Below are 18,887 nucleotides of genomic sequence, written 5' to 3'. Positions count from 1 at the left end.
TGCAGACACGCTGACAGGGAGAAATGGAAGCCCCCTGCTTCTCCCACCATGTATATGTATATATGTTTTATAATACGATATGTAAAATATCCTATATAATAAAAGCCTAATATGCAAATTGTCCCCTCGACCAGGAGTTCGACCAGGAGTTCGACCGCTCACTATGATGTGCGCTGACCACCAGAGGGCGGCACAGAACATGGCGGGCATCAGCTTGAGGCACTGGCGGCACTGCAGGCCCCAATGGGCTTCCAGGTGAGCCAGGCCACAGCCACCAGGACTGCAGGGGCTGGTCGGGCTCCCCATGTGTTCATGCAGGAGCCGGTTTGTGAGGCCGGCTGGGAGAGAGCACGCTGCCCGCCTGGCTTCCATGTGGCGCTGCTGGGCGGCCCAGAGGCCCATGTTGCGCCCCGGCCCATGGCATCTGGCCACGCTGACTGCATCTCCTAGTGGGGACTCGGGTGCCGTGACTCAAGCGGAGGGGGGGCACGCAGGCCCCAGTGCTGCCCAGAGCCCAGAGGTCAGCTGGAAACTGCCCTTCCATGCAAGACGCTCGCACTTTGATCACCGGCCAGACCTAGGAACCGCACCCATGCCCAAATTTAGTGCACCAGGCCTCTAGTATGACATATAAGCACAGAGTAGCCACCTGGAAAAATCTCCACCAGTGTTCATGGTTGAAGTAAAGATTAATGATCTAATATATTATTAACTGATATATTATTTTAAAAAAACTACCAGCAATTTTAGAGCTGGAATAACATTACAGATAATTTATTTCTACATCTTAATTTTAATGAAACCAATAGCTGTTTCCCAGGAGGCTACAATAGACCAGCCCTGATATAGAGTAGTAAGTACTACAAATGATTTATAATGAAGTATAATGATATTTGATATACAACTCTAACCCATGTTTCAGTTCTAAGCCTTAAACAGCTTCACAAATATTTTTTTTATATGAACTAATATAAAATACAATGGAAATAAAGTAAACATAGGCATCTGCTGAACTTCACTCTCAAAGATAAACATATACCCAATTCTACACAAAGCCATCACCAACTGAGACTCAAGCACACACCTATACATAAGTTAACTGTTGAAGAAAGGCCGACTCAACCCCGTTTGCTAGCTTCACTGAAGCAGTAACTGCAACAGCACCATTCTCCCACCCATGACTCATACATCTCACAATGGAAAATAAGTTGAAATCCAACTTACTGGTACAGGAACTGTAGTGGGGACAGGAATATTCTGGCTGTACATGTGCATAGGCACTGGAATATATACAGGCACAGGGATAGGCACTGGGACATACTCTGTCTTCCAATTGTCATCTGCAAATGCAACATGCGATGAGGGAGCTCGTTAACTAGCACTGCTACAAAGCGTTCAGTGTTAAAATAATAATATGGTAACAAAGAAAAACTTAAGTGTCTCAGTCCTCATTTAAAATAAATTCCCACTTTTCAGAAAAAAAAACAAAACCTGAATAAAGTAGCTGTTGTCTTATAGGGAGTACAAATAGAATTAAGAGCTTTTTTTCATAGAAAGAAAACAACCTTTAAAAACAATATATAGTTCCTGACAACTTACAGATTCCCCCACAAAAAGATTACATCTAAAAATCAGAATATACCTAACATTTAAATTTGATGAAAATATGTATTTGAATTATTTCATCTTATTCTGGGAAGGAAACAGCATTGCTGTTATTACAGATCACATTTAGAGATGATGATCAGAGGGAGTACTATAACTTTAGTGGGTCTTCGCCAAAAAATTTTGCCATGACATTATTTCACTGGTAACATTAACTTGTATCCTAGGCCTTTATCACAGATTAATTTTCATAAATGATTTAAAATAATATGTCATATTCCCAAGGAAATGTCTAAAATTAAATAGGCGAAATCAACAGAAAATGACAAAGTAAATTTATTCATAGCCTACTTTTGAGAAAACCGGGAATTTCATTAAGTGAGGTATAAATACAGGGAAGTGTATAAGTCAAATTCCCCCAAAGTTACCTGTTTGACAAGATTTGGTCTGCATGTGAGGTTTACAATAAGTAGCTTTTGTCATTGTTAAAGGTTTGCAAAGAACCGCTTTATTCTTCATCTCTTTGTTGGGTGTTGGAGAAGGGGGTGGTGCTGAACCCTACAGAGGCAAAGAGAAACATTTTATTTTATATTACTTCCTGCTGGGAATAGATAATCTGGTTTTTAGTGCCTGTGGAGGGAAGACAGTAAGAGTAAAACTAAATTGTGTTATTAATATTATGTTTACCACAGCCTTAATCTGGTAGAATCAGTTAGGATAAAAGGAATCTATCCTGGCCACGGGCAAAGCAGTAGTAATTGGTCATTCTACAGATCTGTGTTATCTTCAAAGGATATCATCAGCATGTCTTTTAAAAACATAACACAGCCCTAGCCGGTTTGGCTCAGTGAATAGAGCATCGGCCTGCGGACTGAAGGGTCCCGGGTTCGATTCCAGTTAAGGGCATGTACCTTGCTTGCGGGCACATCCCAAGTAGGGGGTGTGCAGGAGGCAGCTGGTCGATGTTTCTCTCTCATCGATGTTTCTAACTCTCTATCCCTCTCCCTTCCTCTCTGCAAAAAATCAATAAAATATATTTTTTTTAAAAAAGAAAATAAATAAATAAAAACGTAACACAAGCCCTAGCCGGTTTGGCTCAGTGGATAGAGTGTTGGCCTGCAGACTGAAGGGTCCCAAGTTCAATTCTGGTCAAGAGCATATGCCTGGGTTGCAGGCTCGATCCCCAGTAGGGGGCGTGCAGGAGGCAGCCAATCAATGATTCTCATCATTGATGTTTCTCTCTCTCTCTCTTTCTCTCTCCCCCTTCCTCTCTGAAATCAATAAAAATATATTTTAAAAAACCTAGAAAAAAATAACACACCTCATTTTTAGGTACAAAACCAAGGTTATGAGTCAGAATTTTTAAAATACTTTGGCTCTTAAATTTATTTGAGGAAGGTAAAAAGTTCCTGCAGTTAGTATGTCTATGTGATACTCTAGCTCCCTCTGTTGGATAAGCAGCTTATACATGTTACTAACTTTGAAAGGATAAGAAAAATGATTTAAAAAATTACCAAATATATTACCAAACTTTAAGTCATATATTTCCCATGTCACAACAAATGTAATTTCAGAAACGTATAGTCTCTCAAATATTTTCACTATGTTCACTGTAGCATTATTTGCAACTGGGGGGAAAAAACACAAAATTGAAAATTAGCTGAAGCTCTGTGCAAAAGGAACTAAAGTTAAGGTACTCTCCATATCACCCAATGACAGGAGGAAAACATACAGAATATTAACACACTCAGTTCACTTGTAGTTCTGTTTTACACAGTCACCATGAACACTGAAACTTTGCTTTAAAAGGAAATACAGGGGTAGGTTCCTGCCAGGATCTGGTTACATTTTTAACAAATCAATACATAATCTTGTTTCTGTTGAAACACTTTATATAATACATATTTCTTTTTAACAGTATGATTACAGCATCTATCTACATATATAAAATCCTAATATGCAAATAGACCAAACGGCGGAACAACTGAACAACCAAACAACTGGTCGCTATGATGTGTGCTGACCACCATGGGGCGCGTGTGGAACACAGTGGGCATCAGCAGCAGGTGGCAGAGCATGGAACATGGCAGGCGTTGGCCGCAGCGGGATGGTAGAGCAGGTGAGCCGGAGCGCCAGACCAAGGCAGGGCGCCTGTCGCTGTCATTGGGGTGAGCCTCTGGTGGTTACTGAAAATGCTTTGCTCCCATGTGCTGCGGTCCCACCCGGCACTCACACCTGCTACCGGCACCAGCCCCACTCACATCCGCTGCCGGCACCCGGCACCAGCCACAATCGCTCAGTGCCATCAGCCGGTGTGAGTGGCGGCTGCCGGCCACGATCACCCCTCAGGGCTTCTCCACCTCCTCCTGCTCCTAAGGGGCGATCAGGGCCAGCAGCTGCCTCTTGCACCCGCTGCCGGTGCCATTCCCACTCGCACCTGCAGCTGGTGCTGGAGCTGCCGCTCACATCCATTGCCAGTGCCTGGCGCTGGTCCTGATCACTCGGCACCATCAGCAGGTGCAAACGGAGGCTGCCAACCCTGATCGCCCGAGGGCTTCTCCACCTCCCGTGCTGCTGAGGGGCGATCGGGGCAGCAGCCACTGCTCGTACCTGCTGACAGTTCCGGCCCCACTTGCACCCACTGCTGGCGCTGGCCCCAATTACTCTGAGCTGTCAGCGGGTGTGAGTGGGGCTGACGCCATCAGCGCACGGGAGCAGCAATGGCATGAGCGGGGCTGCCGGCAGACAGGAGACTGGGGGCCGCGGTGGGAGGGGCCAAGTAGGGGCATGGAGGATGGGCCAAGACCCGCCCCTGTGCCCATCGCAGCCTCGCAGCCCAGTTTCTTTCAAGGTGCACAAATTTGTGCACTGGGCCCCTAGTTGTTGTATAATTGCTCCAGCGGTCATCAACTCTCAACAAACATGTATGCATGCAGTACACACATACTGGACAGTAGTACTTGCACTCATTAATGTGAGTAAATATGTACACAGACCTGATGTAAATCAGGTCTGATGTAAATCAGACTCAGCATTTAAATTTTTATAAGAACATTAGCACCTTACTGTTGGCAGAGCTGCAGGATGTATACCAGGCAATGCACTGTGGGGTGAGATCTCTTGACCTTGGCACGCCCCACAGTCACCAAAGGAGAAGTGATGGAGCTTATTCTGCAGACAAGGAAGACATCAATGAGGGTGGCAGGGTGACAGCTACCTCAGAAGCTGGGCTCTGGCAACTTGCCATGTCAGCAATTTTCTCTCCAAAAATGGCTTCAAATTTTAACTAAACCTTGTCTGCCAGGCTTTTCACATCACATCTTTTAAGTGTCTTAATGTAAGGTGCAAATACAGAGGCGCTTCAAATAAAGGCTTTGCTCAGGCATAGGATCACATGCTTCTGTGTCATTAACAACCTTTCCCAAGGCAAAATTCCATTCTAATATTTTGGCTGCTGTTGGGAGTCTTAAGCTGACTTTCACCATTTAATCTGATGCCTTGTTTTGCCATCTTGTCCAGGTCTTCATTAGTAGGCTTTACTGCTTTCTCTGTCAAAACTTACTCCACATCTTCTTCCTTCATGTCCCCAAAGCCTTCTCCACTTATTCGTGTATAATAGGCATTGTTTTTTTAACACTGTTCTTTTATTTTCTGTAACACCTTCAAAGACTGAAATTTTTTACACAGAGTCTGGTCAAATTTCCCAACAGTTATTCACAAAAGCATACTGATGCTGTCCTGGGCTGTGCCATCATAATCAATAATGTCACATACAGTGATTTCCAGAAGACCATCATAGTACTTTCCTTATTGGTGTTGAGAGCCTCCTCACCAGCTCTCATGAAGTGGGCCCTGAAAACGATTTCAATATGCCCTGATCAAAGAGTTGGATGAGAAGGAGTGTTTGGGGGCAAAAAAGACCTAAATTAAAATGGGCATTTTTGAGTTCTTCATGGCAAAATATATTATCCAATAATAATAACTTGAAAGCAAGGTTTTCATTTTAGAGGTAGTGTTCAACTTCTAGGATAAAGCAGTTGTAGAATCTCAGAAAATATTTCAAACTTTTTTGGTCCCATCTCCAGTTAATAGCGGACAATTCAGCTTTTCCTCTTTGAAGTGCTCATGGACTGTGTGTGGGGGTCTGTACACCGTGAGGGGTTTGTGCTTAAAATTAACCTTGGCACTGGCACACAATAGCACAATCTCTGAATGATTTAAAATCAGGAGCTTTGGAGGTCACTTGTATTAATTATATAGGTTCGTTTGCCAATGACCTTGTAAAAACAGCCAGTCTTACCAGTGCTGAAAACCTGCTTGCCCATATAACTCTTTTCCTTCATAACACATAGGTCTTCTCCTACAGCATCCTGATATGCAAAACCCACCTGGCCTCTAGTTTAACAGTTTCACTCCATATAGTCTTAAGATGTGTGAGCTAAGAGAGCACTAGGCAGGATGAATTTAACATCTTCCTACCTGGGTAACATGTGAGCTAAAGTCTCACAACAGTGATGCTTTTGAAATCAGGTGTAAGCTCATGAACCCACAAGTCATCACTACTCCACCTCTTCCACAGCTTCACCACACACTATACACTATAGACTTGACTCTAGCACTTTGAGTTGCTAAAGTCCTATACAGACTGATGAATTTCTTGTTCCTCTCTCTGGGTGTACCATATTGTTGATTCATGAACCCTCAACTCACAGCTAACCTGAAGCTCAACTAACAACATAGGAATCTCCTCCAAAAGGCACATTATAGCATTTTGGTACATAGGCCCAATAGTCAGCACTTCAGTGCTATGATCAGAGGAACTTTTAAACAGCCAAATCACCAACAAAAAGCACAAAAATATGAAAAACATGCACTAATCATAGACTGTGAAAAGGACACTGGTGTACTATGGAATGAGAAAGACAAGAAGGTAAAGCCTTGCCTTGTTCAACCTGGCAGAGGATGCATTTACACAAGTCACATTTTTCATCGCTCTGCACATGTCTGCAAGTGACCTCGAAAGTGCCATGGGGCCCTAGCTGGTTTGGCTTAGTGGACAGAGCGGCATGCAGGTTGAAAGCTCCTAGGTTCGATTCCAGTCAAGGGCATATGCCCTTGTTGTGGGCTCAATCCCCAGTAGGGGGTGTGCAGGAGGCAGCCAATCAATGATTCTCTCTCATCATTGATGTTTCCATCTTGCTTTCCCTCTCCCTACCTCTCTCAAATAAATTAAAAAATATATTAAAAAAACACTTACATATTTGAAATAAGGTTGGGAAGTTGCCTGATAGCTGCACAAAGATAACAAAACAGGGAGTGATCAACTTCATGTTCCTCAGCATAAATCAAAGTTCCTGATATTAAAATCTGGTAATTCAGTCCTGGCCAAGGGGCTCGTCGCATAAATCAAAAGGTTGTGGGTTTGATTCTGGTCAGGGCACATACCTAGGTTTTGGGTTCAATCCTCAGTCAGGGTGCATGTGGGAGGCAACCGATTGATATTTCTCTCACATCTTTCTCCCTCTCTATCTCAAATCAATAAAAATTCACAAGCCCTAGCTCCAACATAGATCTTCACATTCCTATTTCAGAAATAAATGCAACAAAGCCATTGATGATCTGGCTCAGCTCATCCTTTCACCATTATTTCCCAGGATTCCACCACAGGTTCCCCTTTAAGCTTGGACCTAAAAAAACTGTTTTGCCAAATATGCATGCCCTTTGCATATTATCATTCCTTTTCATCCAGTCTATCTTCTACTCAACTGTTTAGAAGCTTTCTTACAGCTACCAGAACAGACACAGGCAATCATTTCAAACATCTTTTGCTACTGTCTTAAAGATGCATCTATTATGGGTGCTTCACAAGGTAGGGAGGGGTCATAATTATTCACCTTTATATTCCTCAGCATGTATGAAAGTACCTGTTTTAGTATTAGGTAATTCATTTGAATACTTCAACTGTCCTAACAGAGGAAAGTAAAGAATCTTTTCTTATTGCAATCAGATTAAATTGAACCGATTATTTTTTTATATCCTCACATTTAAACTTATCAATAGTTATCACTTTACTTAAGCAATACTTACCATCATTTTGGATCGGGACATCTGACAACCCTGATCTAAAAAATAAAAACGTAAACAAATTTTAAATGAGACAAATATCACTTTCTTCAGAATTTCCTAATCTATTTTTGTCATTAAATTTTAATGTTTTAAAATAATTACTAAAGAAATATTTTAAGCTATTTTTAGTAAAGAGTATTATATTTGAGAGCTGAAATACAGAGCTAAATAAGTGGAGTTAATTCTTGTCCCATTTTGTGCCCGCAGAAAACCACAAACAACTTTGGAAGTAACAGTCCCTTTGAGATTTAACTCTTAAGATATGCACGGCTCCTAAAAGGCTTTTGTTGCTCCTCCCAACCTACCCTGAGGCACATACAATTTGCTACAAATGAATTTCATTTAAAATTTCAGGTGACATATAATAGGTAGATGAATCTTGTATAATTTTTTGTTATAATTCTGTTTAGCTTCTCTGCAACCCCAACTACACTATATTTCTTCAATTAACATTAAAAATTTAAGAGAATTAAATAAAAAGAAATACATCATATAGGACACTTCCACACAGAGAAACTATGGAAGTTGCTGTTAAACTACCTCCAAAATTAACTATTCGTTTATTATTATATGCTTTGAATTCAGATTCGTAAAACTAAAGATTACTGTACAGGTTTTTCAAGTTGCACCACACTCTAAGTTATGACATACCGTAATGCAAGTTTTCAGGTCCTTTCTGAGTCGTCATGTTAGGCTCGTTCTGCTGGCAGTAGAAGCGCAATAAGCAATGCTGGTCACAGAAATGCTTCATTTCCCCACGCCACTGCACACGCTCTTTGAGAGTTCCTTGAGATTTACAACAGTCACACCTTGCAGCCTTAATAAAAAAAAAAAAAGGAGGCACCAGAGATATGAAATACAAGGTTTAAAAAGTCATGTATTTATTTTAAAAGATTTCTAAAACTTTATCAGTAATTATTGCCAAATGTGATAAAACAATGTTTAATGAAGAAAAAATAAAACTATAATATAAATCATAAATATCCACAATAAAAGTGAAAAAAAGGTAGCCATTTTCCTCATTGTCAAAATCCTTTTCTACACTTACCAGAAGTTAAAGACCAGAATTACAAAGATATGATAACTAAAATGAGTGAAAATAGTAAACCAAATTGGTACAATATATATTAATATTTTAAAATAATTTTGAGGGACATAAATATACTGGACATAAATTTTGAGGGACATAAATATACAATCATAATACATTGAAATCTCTGATTAGTGAACAGATAATAAATCAATTTAAAGTTGCACAAGACCAGATAAATTTTGAAGTAAGCTCTTCTGATGAGAAAATCATGGATATTGCCTTGAAGTATTTTTGTTTCTCAAGAGTTTAATATAATAAATTTGAAGAGCTTTAATAAATACACTGGTTTAATTTTAATAAGAACCTTAAGTTCATGTTTTAAAACACTCAATGTTTAAATAATTAAAAAAGAATTATATTTTAAGACAACAAATATGACCTATATCTAGGAAAACAATCACGCCTAAATAGTCTATAATTTAATACACAAAATAAAACCAATTAAAATTCATACATAAAAACTTAAACTTTATGATGGTGAATAATCTAAACACAGATTTTTATATTTTTTAGTGATCCCATTTTACCAAGCTTTTGCCCATTTTCACTTTTTGTTAAATTTTTTGTTACAATAAATCTTTATTTATTACATATGTCCCCCCCCCTTTTTCCCCCACTGACCCCTACTATACCCTCACCCCTTCCCCCTCCCGCCCCCGCAACCTCGACCAGGCCTTCACCAACCTATTGTCTGCATGCATGGGTTACACATACATGCATACAAGTTCTTTGGTTGAACACTCCCATCCACCCGCCCTCCAGACCTTCCCTCTGAGATTCCACAGTCTGTTCTATGCTTCTATATCTCTGGATCAATTTTGTTCATCAGCTTATTTTGTTCCTGAGAGTCTACATATGAGTGAGATCATGTGATACTTGCCTTTCTCTGAATGGCTTATCTCACTTAGCATAATACTCTCCAGGTCCCTCTGTTACAGGATTCCAAGGCAGGAGTATTAGGGAAACTGAGACTCTCATTCTGTATGAGTATTTTGTTCTGAGGTGGGTCTCTTGTAGACAAAATATATATATAGGTCATGTTTTCTTATCCATCTAGTTATCCTAAGTCTTTTGCTTGGAGCATTTACATGTAAAGTTATTGACATGTACTTATTTCTTGCCATTTTAATTCTGTATGCCTAGGTTTCTAGCTCTCTGTATTTCTTCTTCTCATTATAGCAGTCCCTTTAGCATTTCTTGCAGTGCTTGTTTCATGGTGATAAACTCCTTTAGCCTCTTTTGTCTGGGAAGATCTTTATTTCACCATCTATTTTGAATGAGAGCCTTGATAGATATAGTGATTTTGGTTTAAATCCTTGCTTTTCATTATCTTGGATACTTCATGTCACTTCCTGTCTTTCTCTTCTGTAGAGTTCCTGATGCGAAATCAGCTGACAGCCTTCTGAGAGCACCATTATAGGTAATAGTTTGCTTTTCTCTTGCTGCCTTTAAGATTCTGTCTTTAATTTTTGGCATTTTAATTATGTGTGTGTATGAGCCTGTTTGGGTTCTTCTTTCTTGGGGTTCTCTGTGCCTCCTGAATTTGTGTGCCTTTTTCCTTCACCAGGTTACAGTAGTTTTCTGTCATTATTTCTTCAAACACGTTCTCAATTTCTTGCTCACTTCAAACACACACACACACACTGAGTGGACAAATTATTATGACCACCCCATCAGTACTCCGTTGGGCCACCTTTTACCTTCAATACTGCGGCGATTCTTCTTGGCATTGACTCCACGAGATGTTGAAAGGTGATGCGAGGAATCTGACACCATGCCTGATGAATTGCACTGTCCGGTTCTGTGAGATTTGATGGTTGTGGAACCAGCTGCCTGATGGGTCTTTTAACTTGGTCCCACAAATGCTCAATTGGATTGAGATCTGGTGATTGTGGGGGCCACCTAAGCAAGGTAAAGTCTCCCTTATGTTCTTGAAGCCACTCCTGCACAATATGAGCACCGTGGCATGGCACATTGTCTTGTTGGAAGAAGCCATCTCTATTGGGATCCGCCATCAACACAATAGGATGAACTTGATCAGCATCGATACTTAGGTATGTTGTGCTATTCAGACGTTGTTCCACATGAATTAAAGGGCCCAAATCATGCCAGGAAAACATGCCCCAAACCATAACACTGCCCCCACCAGCTTGAAGGGTTGTACTCATGCATGTGGGGTGCATGCTTTCATGCTGTTTCCGCCAAATTCTCATTCTGCCATCTGCATGATGCAACTGAAAACGTGATTCATCAGACCACATGACTTTTTTCCAATGCTCGACTGTCCAATCCTTGTGTTCCCGTGCGAATTGGAGCCGTTTTATCTTGGTAACTGCAGAAAGCAAAGGTGTTCGAACAGGCCTTTGGCTTCCATATCCCAAACGATGCAGTGTATGGCTAATTTGCCTACAAATGTCAGGTGGTCATAATAATCTGGCCACTCACTGTATACAGTAGACCAATGGATCTGAACAGAGAACCCAGAAATCAACCCAAGCCACAATGGAGTCAAGAGAATCTCTTCAATAAATGGTGTTGGGAAAATTGGTCAGATACATGCAAAAAAATGAAACTAGACCACCAACTTACACCATATACAAGAATAAACTCAAAATGGATAAAGGACTTAAACAGAAGACGGGAAACCATAAAAATCATAGAAGAATCCATAGGCAGCAAAGTATCAGACATATGTTGTAGCAATAGCTTTACTGATACAGCTCCTAGGGAAATGGAAACTAAGGAGAAAATAAACAAATAGGACTATATCAAAATAAAAAGCTTCTGCACAGCAAAAAAAAACCATCAACAAAACAATAAGAAAGCCCACTGCATGGGAGAACATATTTGCTAATGTTATCTCTGATAAGGGTTTAATCTCCAAAATTTACAGAAAACTCATACAACTTAACAAAAGGAAAATAAACAATCCAATCAAAAAAATGGGCAAAGGACCTAAATAGACACTTTTCAAAAGAAGGCATACAGAAGGTCAAGAGACACATGAAAACATGCTCAAAATCACTAATCATCCAAAGATGCAAATCAAAACGACAATGCAGTACCATCTTACACCTGTCAGAATGGCTATCATCAACAAATCAACAAACGACAAGTGCTGGAGAGAATGTGGAGAAAAAGCGACCCTCATGCACTGCTGCAGGGAATGCAGACTGGTGCAGCCACAGTGGAAAACAGTATGAAGTTTCCTCAAAAAATTAAAAATGGAACTCCCATTTGACCCCGTGATCCAACTTCTAGGACTATATCCCACGAAATTAGAAACACCCATCAGAAAGGATATATGCACCCCTATGTTCACAGCAGCACAATTTACAATAGCTAAGATTTGGAAACAGCCTAAGTGCCCATCAGCAGATGAGTGGATTAAAAAGTGGTGTGGTGGTACATATACACAATGGAATACTACGCTGCTATAAAAAAGAAGGAACTTTTACCATTTGCAACAGCATGGTTGGACCTGAAGAGCATTATGCTAAGCGAAATAAGCCAGTCAGAGAAAGATGAGTATCACATGATCTCACTCATATGTGGAATATGATGAACAACATAGAGTGATGAACAAAAATGGATCCAGAAACAGAGAAGCACTGAACGGACTGTCAAACTTCAGAGGGAAAACAAGGGAGGCGGGAGGATGTAAAAGATCAACCAAAGGACTTCTATGCATGCATATTAACATAACCAATGGACACGGACACTGGGGCGGTGGAGGCTTGTGCTGGGCGGGCAAGAGGGGGGGTAGTGGCCAGGGAGAGGTCAATGGGGAAAAAAGGAGACATACGTAATACTTTCAACAATAAAAAAAAATTAATAAAGATAAGTATAGATAGATTAGTATTGTTCACACTTCAAAAAAATCAGTGGAAAAATATCCTCAGGTGAGGATTAAAAATAAATAAATTAAATTTAAATTTAAAAATAATTAAAAAAATAAAGACAATGGAAAGACAAAATGAGTTAATGTGAATAACCAGAGAATCAAAATCCTAATGTAAAATGCTGCAGGAAGGTTCTCAATGCAACATCTAAAAGCCAAATCAATTTGTATAAAACACTCCAAGTATTTCATGGACTCTTAGTGATATCCTTCACACATTTCTCCTTTGTAAGATTACAAAAGGTTTCATTTTTTTCAGGGGATAATTGATACTGCTAATAACCTGGTTATTATTAACAGGAAAGGAGTAAAGGGGAGAATCATGCCCTTTATACAGCTTTGCCAAGAAACTGGAGTTAACACTCTCCAATAAGGTCTGGGTGATGTGGCAGGATGCTTATCTGTCAGTTACACCTGGGATGAAGACTGTGCCCAGAATAGGTGTAGCCACTGCAAGGGTAAGAAAATTTGTTATTTAAAATCCTTAACAAAGATAGTTCACTCTCTTGCCCTCTTAACACTCTTGGCTCCCTTGCTGCTCAAGCCTGACTCCTGGCTTGTGGGGCTCACACTCACCCACGTGGATCATGACCATGTGGGACCCACACAATGGACTAATGGACTTAATCTAGCCTGATGCTCTGCGGGACTCAACTTCACAATGGAATGGAAACTCTGGACACTGGCTTAGCTTCTAGCTCTACTAATGCCCCAGGTGCAGCTTTTTCAGGAATGGGTTAAAGGACATGGGACTTTACCGAGGAATGTAACTCCATGAAAATAAAGCCTATACCACATCTCATCCTCCTGTGGGAGCCTCCAGAAGTACTCATTCAAGCAGCACCCCAAGAACACTACTCCTCTAGCGATGGAAAAATTAGATTCTCTGGCAACATTAATGTATGATAATATTGCCATTTACACAATAATTTAGAATATCACAGGCCCAAGAACATTCCACCCAAAGAATCTCAGCAATTAAATCACTTCATTCTTTTGTTAATTATAGACAGTTGGATTTTATAATAACAATACTTGAAGCCCCTTTCTTCCAGAAGGTTCAAAACAAATTTAGGTGATTCTATCCAAAGAAAATAAAAGGAGTAAGATTAATGACAATTTGCAAAGGGAAATAAAAATGGTATCTATTTTTTCAGGATAAAAGAATAACAACAGGCCGAAACCGGTTTGGCTCAGTGGATAGAGCGTCGGCCTGCGGACTGAAAGGTCCCAGGTTCGATTCCGGTCAAGGGCATGTACGTTGGTTGCGGGCACACCCCCAGTAGGAGATGTGCAGGAGGCAGCTGGTCGATGTTTCTCTCTCATCGATGTTTCTAACTCTCTATCCCTCTCCCTTCCTCTCTGTAAAAAATCAATAAAATATATTTAAAAAAAAAAAAAAAAAAAAGAATAACAACAGAACTCAATACTAATTCCAAGTTTAATGCCATAATAAAAAATTCAAAGGTGGTGAAACTCTTTTTGTTCTTGTTTTGTTCTTTTACATTCATTCATGCACACTCCAGGTATTGTGTTTGGAACTGAACTAAAACTAGGATGGCTAATTTGAAAACATCACTAATGACCATTCCTTATCAACACCAATACCACTATCTCCCAATCACAAGAGAAATACATTCCTATAGCACAAAAACTAAAGTGTGACTTAGCTCTCTTGTTTAAAAAATACTTTTTAGCCCTAGCTGGTTTGGCTCAGTGTACAGAGGGTCAGCCTGAGGACTCAAGGGTCCCGGATTCGATTCTAGTCAAGGGCACATGCCCGGGTTGTGAGCTTGGTTTCCAGTAGGGGGCGTGCAGGAGGCAGCCAATCCATGATTCCCTCTCATCATTTATGTTTCTATCTCTCTCTTCCTCTCCCTCTCTGAAATCAATATAAAAACATATTTTTAAAAAAATACTTTTTACCATTTGCAACATCATGGATGGAACTGGAGGGCATTATGCTAAGTGAAACAAGCCAGTCAATGAAGGAAAAATACCACATGATCTCACTCATTCATGGATAATAAAGACCATTACAAACTTTTGAACAATAATAGATACAGAGGCAGAGCTGCCTCAAACTGATTGTCAAACTGCAGTGGGAAGGCCAGAGAGAGTTGGGGGGCAGGAGGGAGGGGAGTAAGAGATCAACCGAAGGACTTGTATGCATGCATATAAGCATAACTAATGGACATAAGACACTGGGGGGTAAGGGAGGGTAGTGGTTTGTCAAGGGCGGGGGGGGGGGGGGGAAAGGATACTTATGTAATACCCTTTGTAATACTTTAAGAGGAAAATAAAAAAAAAAAAAAAAAAAAATACAGTTCCTCATGTTGTGGTGACCCCAACCATAAAATTATTTACGTTGCTACTTCATAAATGTAATTTTGCTACTGTTATTAATCGTGATGTAAATATCTGATATGCAGGATGTATTTTCATTGTTACAAATTGAACATAATTAAAGCATAGTGATTAATCACAAAAAAAAAAAAAAAAAATACTTTTTAAAAGTATTTTCTTTAGTTAGTGGTTTTCCTGTCACTGTGGAAAACCAGGGACTATATGACATTTGGGGGTCGGGGGTTTGACAGTCACAGATTCAAACAATCTAAATAATAGGCAGGTACTAACTCTTAATTATAAAACCTTAATCCAACCTCTCAGCTACTACAGGAACCCCTTCAATAACAAAAGTTCATTCAAACTATACTATACTGATGTAATGTTTTACATTTACTGGACAGTTTCAACTGCTTGATTTTTGGTTGATATATATACATCCACTGTTCCCCATTATAAAAATCAAACCTAGTTTTACAGGGGGTAGGGGAAGTAAACCATGAACATAAATAAAATAGAGGATTTTATAGTCATTTTAAAAAGAAATTCTTTATGACTCCCCAATATATCTTCTGAATACAACAGAGTGATTCATTTTTTAAAATGAAGTGATAAAAGAGTAGGTGATTGGTTAATGCAAAGCATTAATAGGAATTATTCAGTTACTCAAAAAGCACAATCTTAAAGCAAGAATATTAGATAGTCCCCTTCTAAAAGTAACTTCAAAAACAAAGAATAATTGTACTGGTGGGGGAGGGAGATCAATATTTTTAGCAGTTCAGACGAAAAAGAAAAAAATACTTTTGCACTGGTAAAACATTACAGGACCTCCACATTTAAGAATTTAGTATTGCCACCACTTAATACTAGTTTGTGAAACAAAGCAAAATCTATGTTAAAAAAAAACCACAAACTTTAGTTTGAAGTAAAAGTTTAAGAAAAGCTTATTAGTTCTCTTAAGAAATAACTGTGTAGTATTCTTCAAAACAGTTACTTTGAGAAACAGTAAAATCTCCGTCCTTCTAAAAAATAAACACAGTTTTATTTATTTTGATCTATCTTCACTACATATCAACCTCCTAGGTATTATTTAATAACAATACCAAATCCTTTTTCTCCAAAAACTTTAAACTTAAGAGAACAAAAGAACTATGCTCCCACCTGGTTTCATAATATGCCTAGGAACAGTTACTTTGAGGAAAAGTAAAATCTACTTCCTTCTAAAGAATAATCTGGGAGAAGACATACAATTTTATTCTCAGCATATTTTGGTTACATGATTTCAACAGATTTTCTATTCCAATCTAGAAGAGACAGTATACAATAAACCACTATTTTAACCCAAAATCAAACCATTATATAGACCAGATCATTCAAAATGTCTTGTTAGGTGGGGAGTTGGGGGGGGGGGGGGGGGGGGGGAGAGACAAAGAAATATAGCAGAAATTTTAGAAGTATCCTATATAATAAAGAACTAATATGCAAATTGTCATCACACCCTCACAGCTCAGACACTCAAAACTGGGGAGAGAGGAATGGGGACCAACCAGGCACAAATGAGCTCGCAAGAGAGGACTGGAAATCAGCCAGGCTGCGGCCCAGGAGAGGGACAAGCCGCCCACCCCATGGTCCCAGGCGCCAGCGCCAGAGCCTGCACCAGCGGCCAGGAGAGGGACAAGCCGCCTGCCCCGCCGTCTCAGGTGCGTACGGCTGCGTCCCAGGCGAAGCCGCCCGCCCACGGTCCCCAGCAGCTGCAACCTGCTCGGGCAAAGCTGGCCCGGGTCCTGGGTGCCTGCGGCCAGCCAGAGGGAGGGAAGCCCGGGTCCAGGGTGCCTGAGACTGGCTGGAGGAGGGAATCCTGGATCCCAGGTGCAGGACGAGGCAGAGGCAGTTAGGGGCGATCAGGCCAACAGGGGAGCAGTTAAGGGTGATCAGGCCAGTAGAGGAGCAGTTAGGGGCAATCAGGCAGGCAGGCAGAGGTGGTTAGGGGCGATCAGACAGGCAGGCAGAGGGTTTAGGGGCAATCAGACAGGCAGGCAGCTAGGAGCCAGCGGTCCCGGACTGCGAGAGGCAGTCGGACATTCCCCGAGGAGTCCCAGATTGGAGAGAGTGCAGGCCCGGCTGAGGGACCCCCTCCCCCGTCCCCCTGTGCATGAATTTCGTGCACCAGGCCTCTAGTATTGAATATTTAAAATAAAATAAATAAAAATGTAGAGTTATCTATATTCTAGGTATCTCTCAAATTGAAGCACAAAGATAACAGAAAATGAAAATTCAATGTGTGTTCCTCTATTTACGCAGCAAATGCTCATGACTAAAGGTGAGCTGACAACTTGATTGGCTAGTTACAGTTTTCTAAGATTCCTTAATGAGGCACCACTTGGGGGGAGGGAATCACTTCTAATAAAAGTTGGATTGACTAATAAGGGTCACACTCTTAAATAAACTAAAACCTAAATTTTTGAGTTCTTATATTAAAAAGGTGGAAGAAGAAAGGTCAAAAAATCATAATTTGATTGGGACTCAACCACATTTTCAAGATGACAGAGAGTAGAAGGGAGTAGTGAATAGAAGAGACTCAGGAAAGGTGAAGGAAAACAGTCTGATTCAAGTAGAAAGCACTAAGAAGAAAGTTATTCTTTGACTGTCCTACTGGCTGCCTCTGGAGAGGCCAATAATGAAGCAGGAGGGGCAACTCCGTTTTCATTTCTAAGGTTGTATTCCTATTGGTTTTATAGAAAAATCATCATTGTTACTTGCTTTACAAATTGCTGCCATATGACAAAACACTCAATTTAGTACAATATGTAATAATGCTACTGTGCATATTACCCAAAAATGTGTTAGATTTATCAGGAACAACAATAAAAATGTATTTAATGTATAGAATACTGACATTAAACATAAACAGATAGCCCATCTGGTGTGGCTCAGTGGTTGAGCGTCCACCTAAGAATCAGGAGGTCACGGTTTGATTCCAGATAAAGAGACATGCCCAGGTTTCAGCCCTGATCCCCAGTAGGGGGCATGCAGGAGGCAGCCAATCAGTGATTCTCATCATTGATGTTTCTATCTCTCTTTCCCTTCTTTCCTCTCTGAAATCAATAAAAATACATTTTTTAAAAATAGATAATTATCTGTAGTTATTTCAGTAACATATTCTTATATATTCTGAAATGCACCACCTCACTGAAATTTAATCATTAAACACTGCATAAAATAAAAATATTAGATACAATTATCCTTTAAAATAGCAAAATGTAACAAATGGCAACATCTAGAACAGTGTGGTCTTTTGCCAAACATTTATTTGCTTCCCAAAAAAGAAAAGAAACCAATAGATTTCTCTATTTTAATTATAATACAAAAGAAAAAAGGAAAAATTCATAGTATCCTTTCAATTTGAAATTCTCCAAAGACCCACAATTAAAAGGCAAAAGAAAACAATCTGTTGTAAAACACACTGTAAGTATCCAAAACAATTACCTGCTAATGTTCAACACTGATTATTAAGTAGTCACCAAAAATATTTCTATTTAGTAAAATAAAGACAACAAATTTTAGAGTAATCCACTTTGTTGTGCTTCATTACCGAAAATACAGGTATATCCTAGTTTTAAATAATGCCAAAGTTATAAAACAAGTAAAAATGCTACTTTGGTATAAAGAACAAACTACAATGACAAAAATTTTAATGAATTGTATAATCTGGGCTAAGCTCAATATGTGTACATTTTTAAAAAATAAGTAAGTTACCATATTTATCATGGTAATAACTACAGTGTTTTCTTAAAGAATGGTTAAAGTCATGATTGT

The 18,887-nt window shown here is 39.7% G+C and overlaps 1 protein-coding gene across 10 annotated transcripts in view; it reads right to left on the bottom strand.

Moving 5' to 3' along the window:
* Window positions 1-18,887, bottom strand: part of ZMYM2 (zinc finger MYM-type containing 2) — a 164,164-nt gene that overhangs the window by 38,286 nt on the left and 106,991 nt on the right. For 7 of the 10 annotated variants that reach the window (XM_070409361.1, XM_070409367.1, XM_070409364.1 and 4 more), the window contains 5 exons: window positions 8,383-8,548; window positions 7,693-7,727; window positions 4,672-4,776; window positions 2,034-2,163; window positions 1,225-1,340 (listed from right to left, as the gene is read on the bottom strand). In XM_070409361.1, the coding sequence (XP_070265462.1) occupies window positions 1,225-1,340; window positions 2,034-2,163; window positions 4,672-4,776; window positions 7,693-7,727; window positions 8,383-8,548 (552 nt within the window). The remainder of the gene's footprint in view (window positions 1-1,224; window positions 1,341-2,033; window positions 2,164-4,671; window positions 4,777-7,692; window positions 7,728-8,382; window positions 8,549-18,887) is intronic. The other 3 variants (XM_070409363.1, XM_070409368.1, XM_070409371.1) reach the window with 1 other exon arrangement.

Source organism: Myotis yumanensis, unplaced genomic scaffold (genome assembly GCF_028538775.1).
Source record: "Myotis yumanensis isolate MYYU_CA2020_CCGP unplaced genomic scaffold, mMyoYum1.0.hap1 SCAF_3, whole genome shotgun sequence".
Classification (NCBI taxonomy): Eukaryota; Metazoa; Chordata; class Mammalia; order Chiroptera; family Vespertilionidae; genus Myotis; species Myotis yumanensis.
Note: the sequence above shows the minus strand (reverse complement) of the source record. Positions and strands in the feature narration are given on the sequence as shown.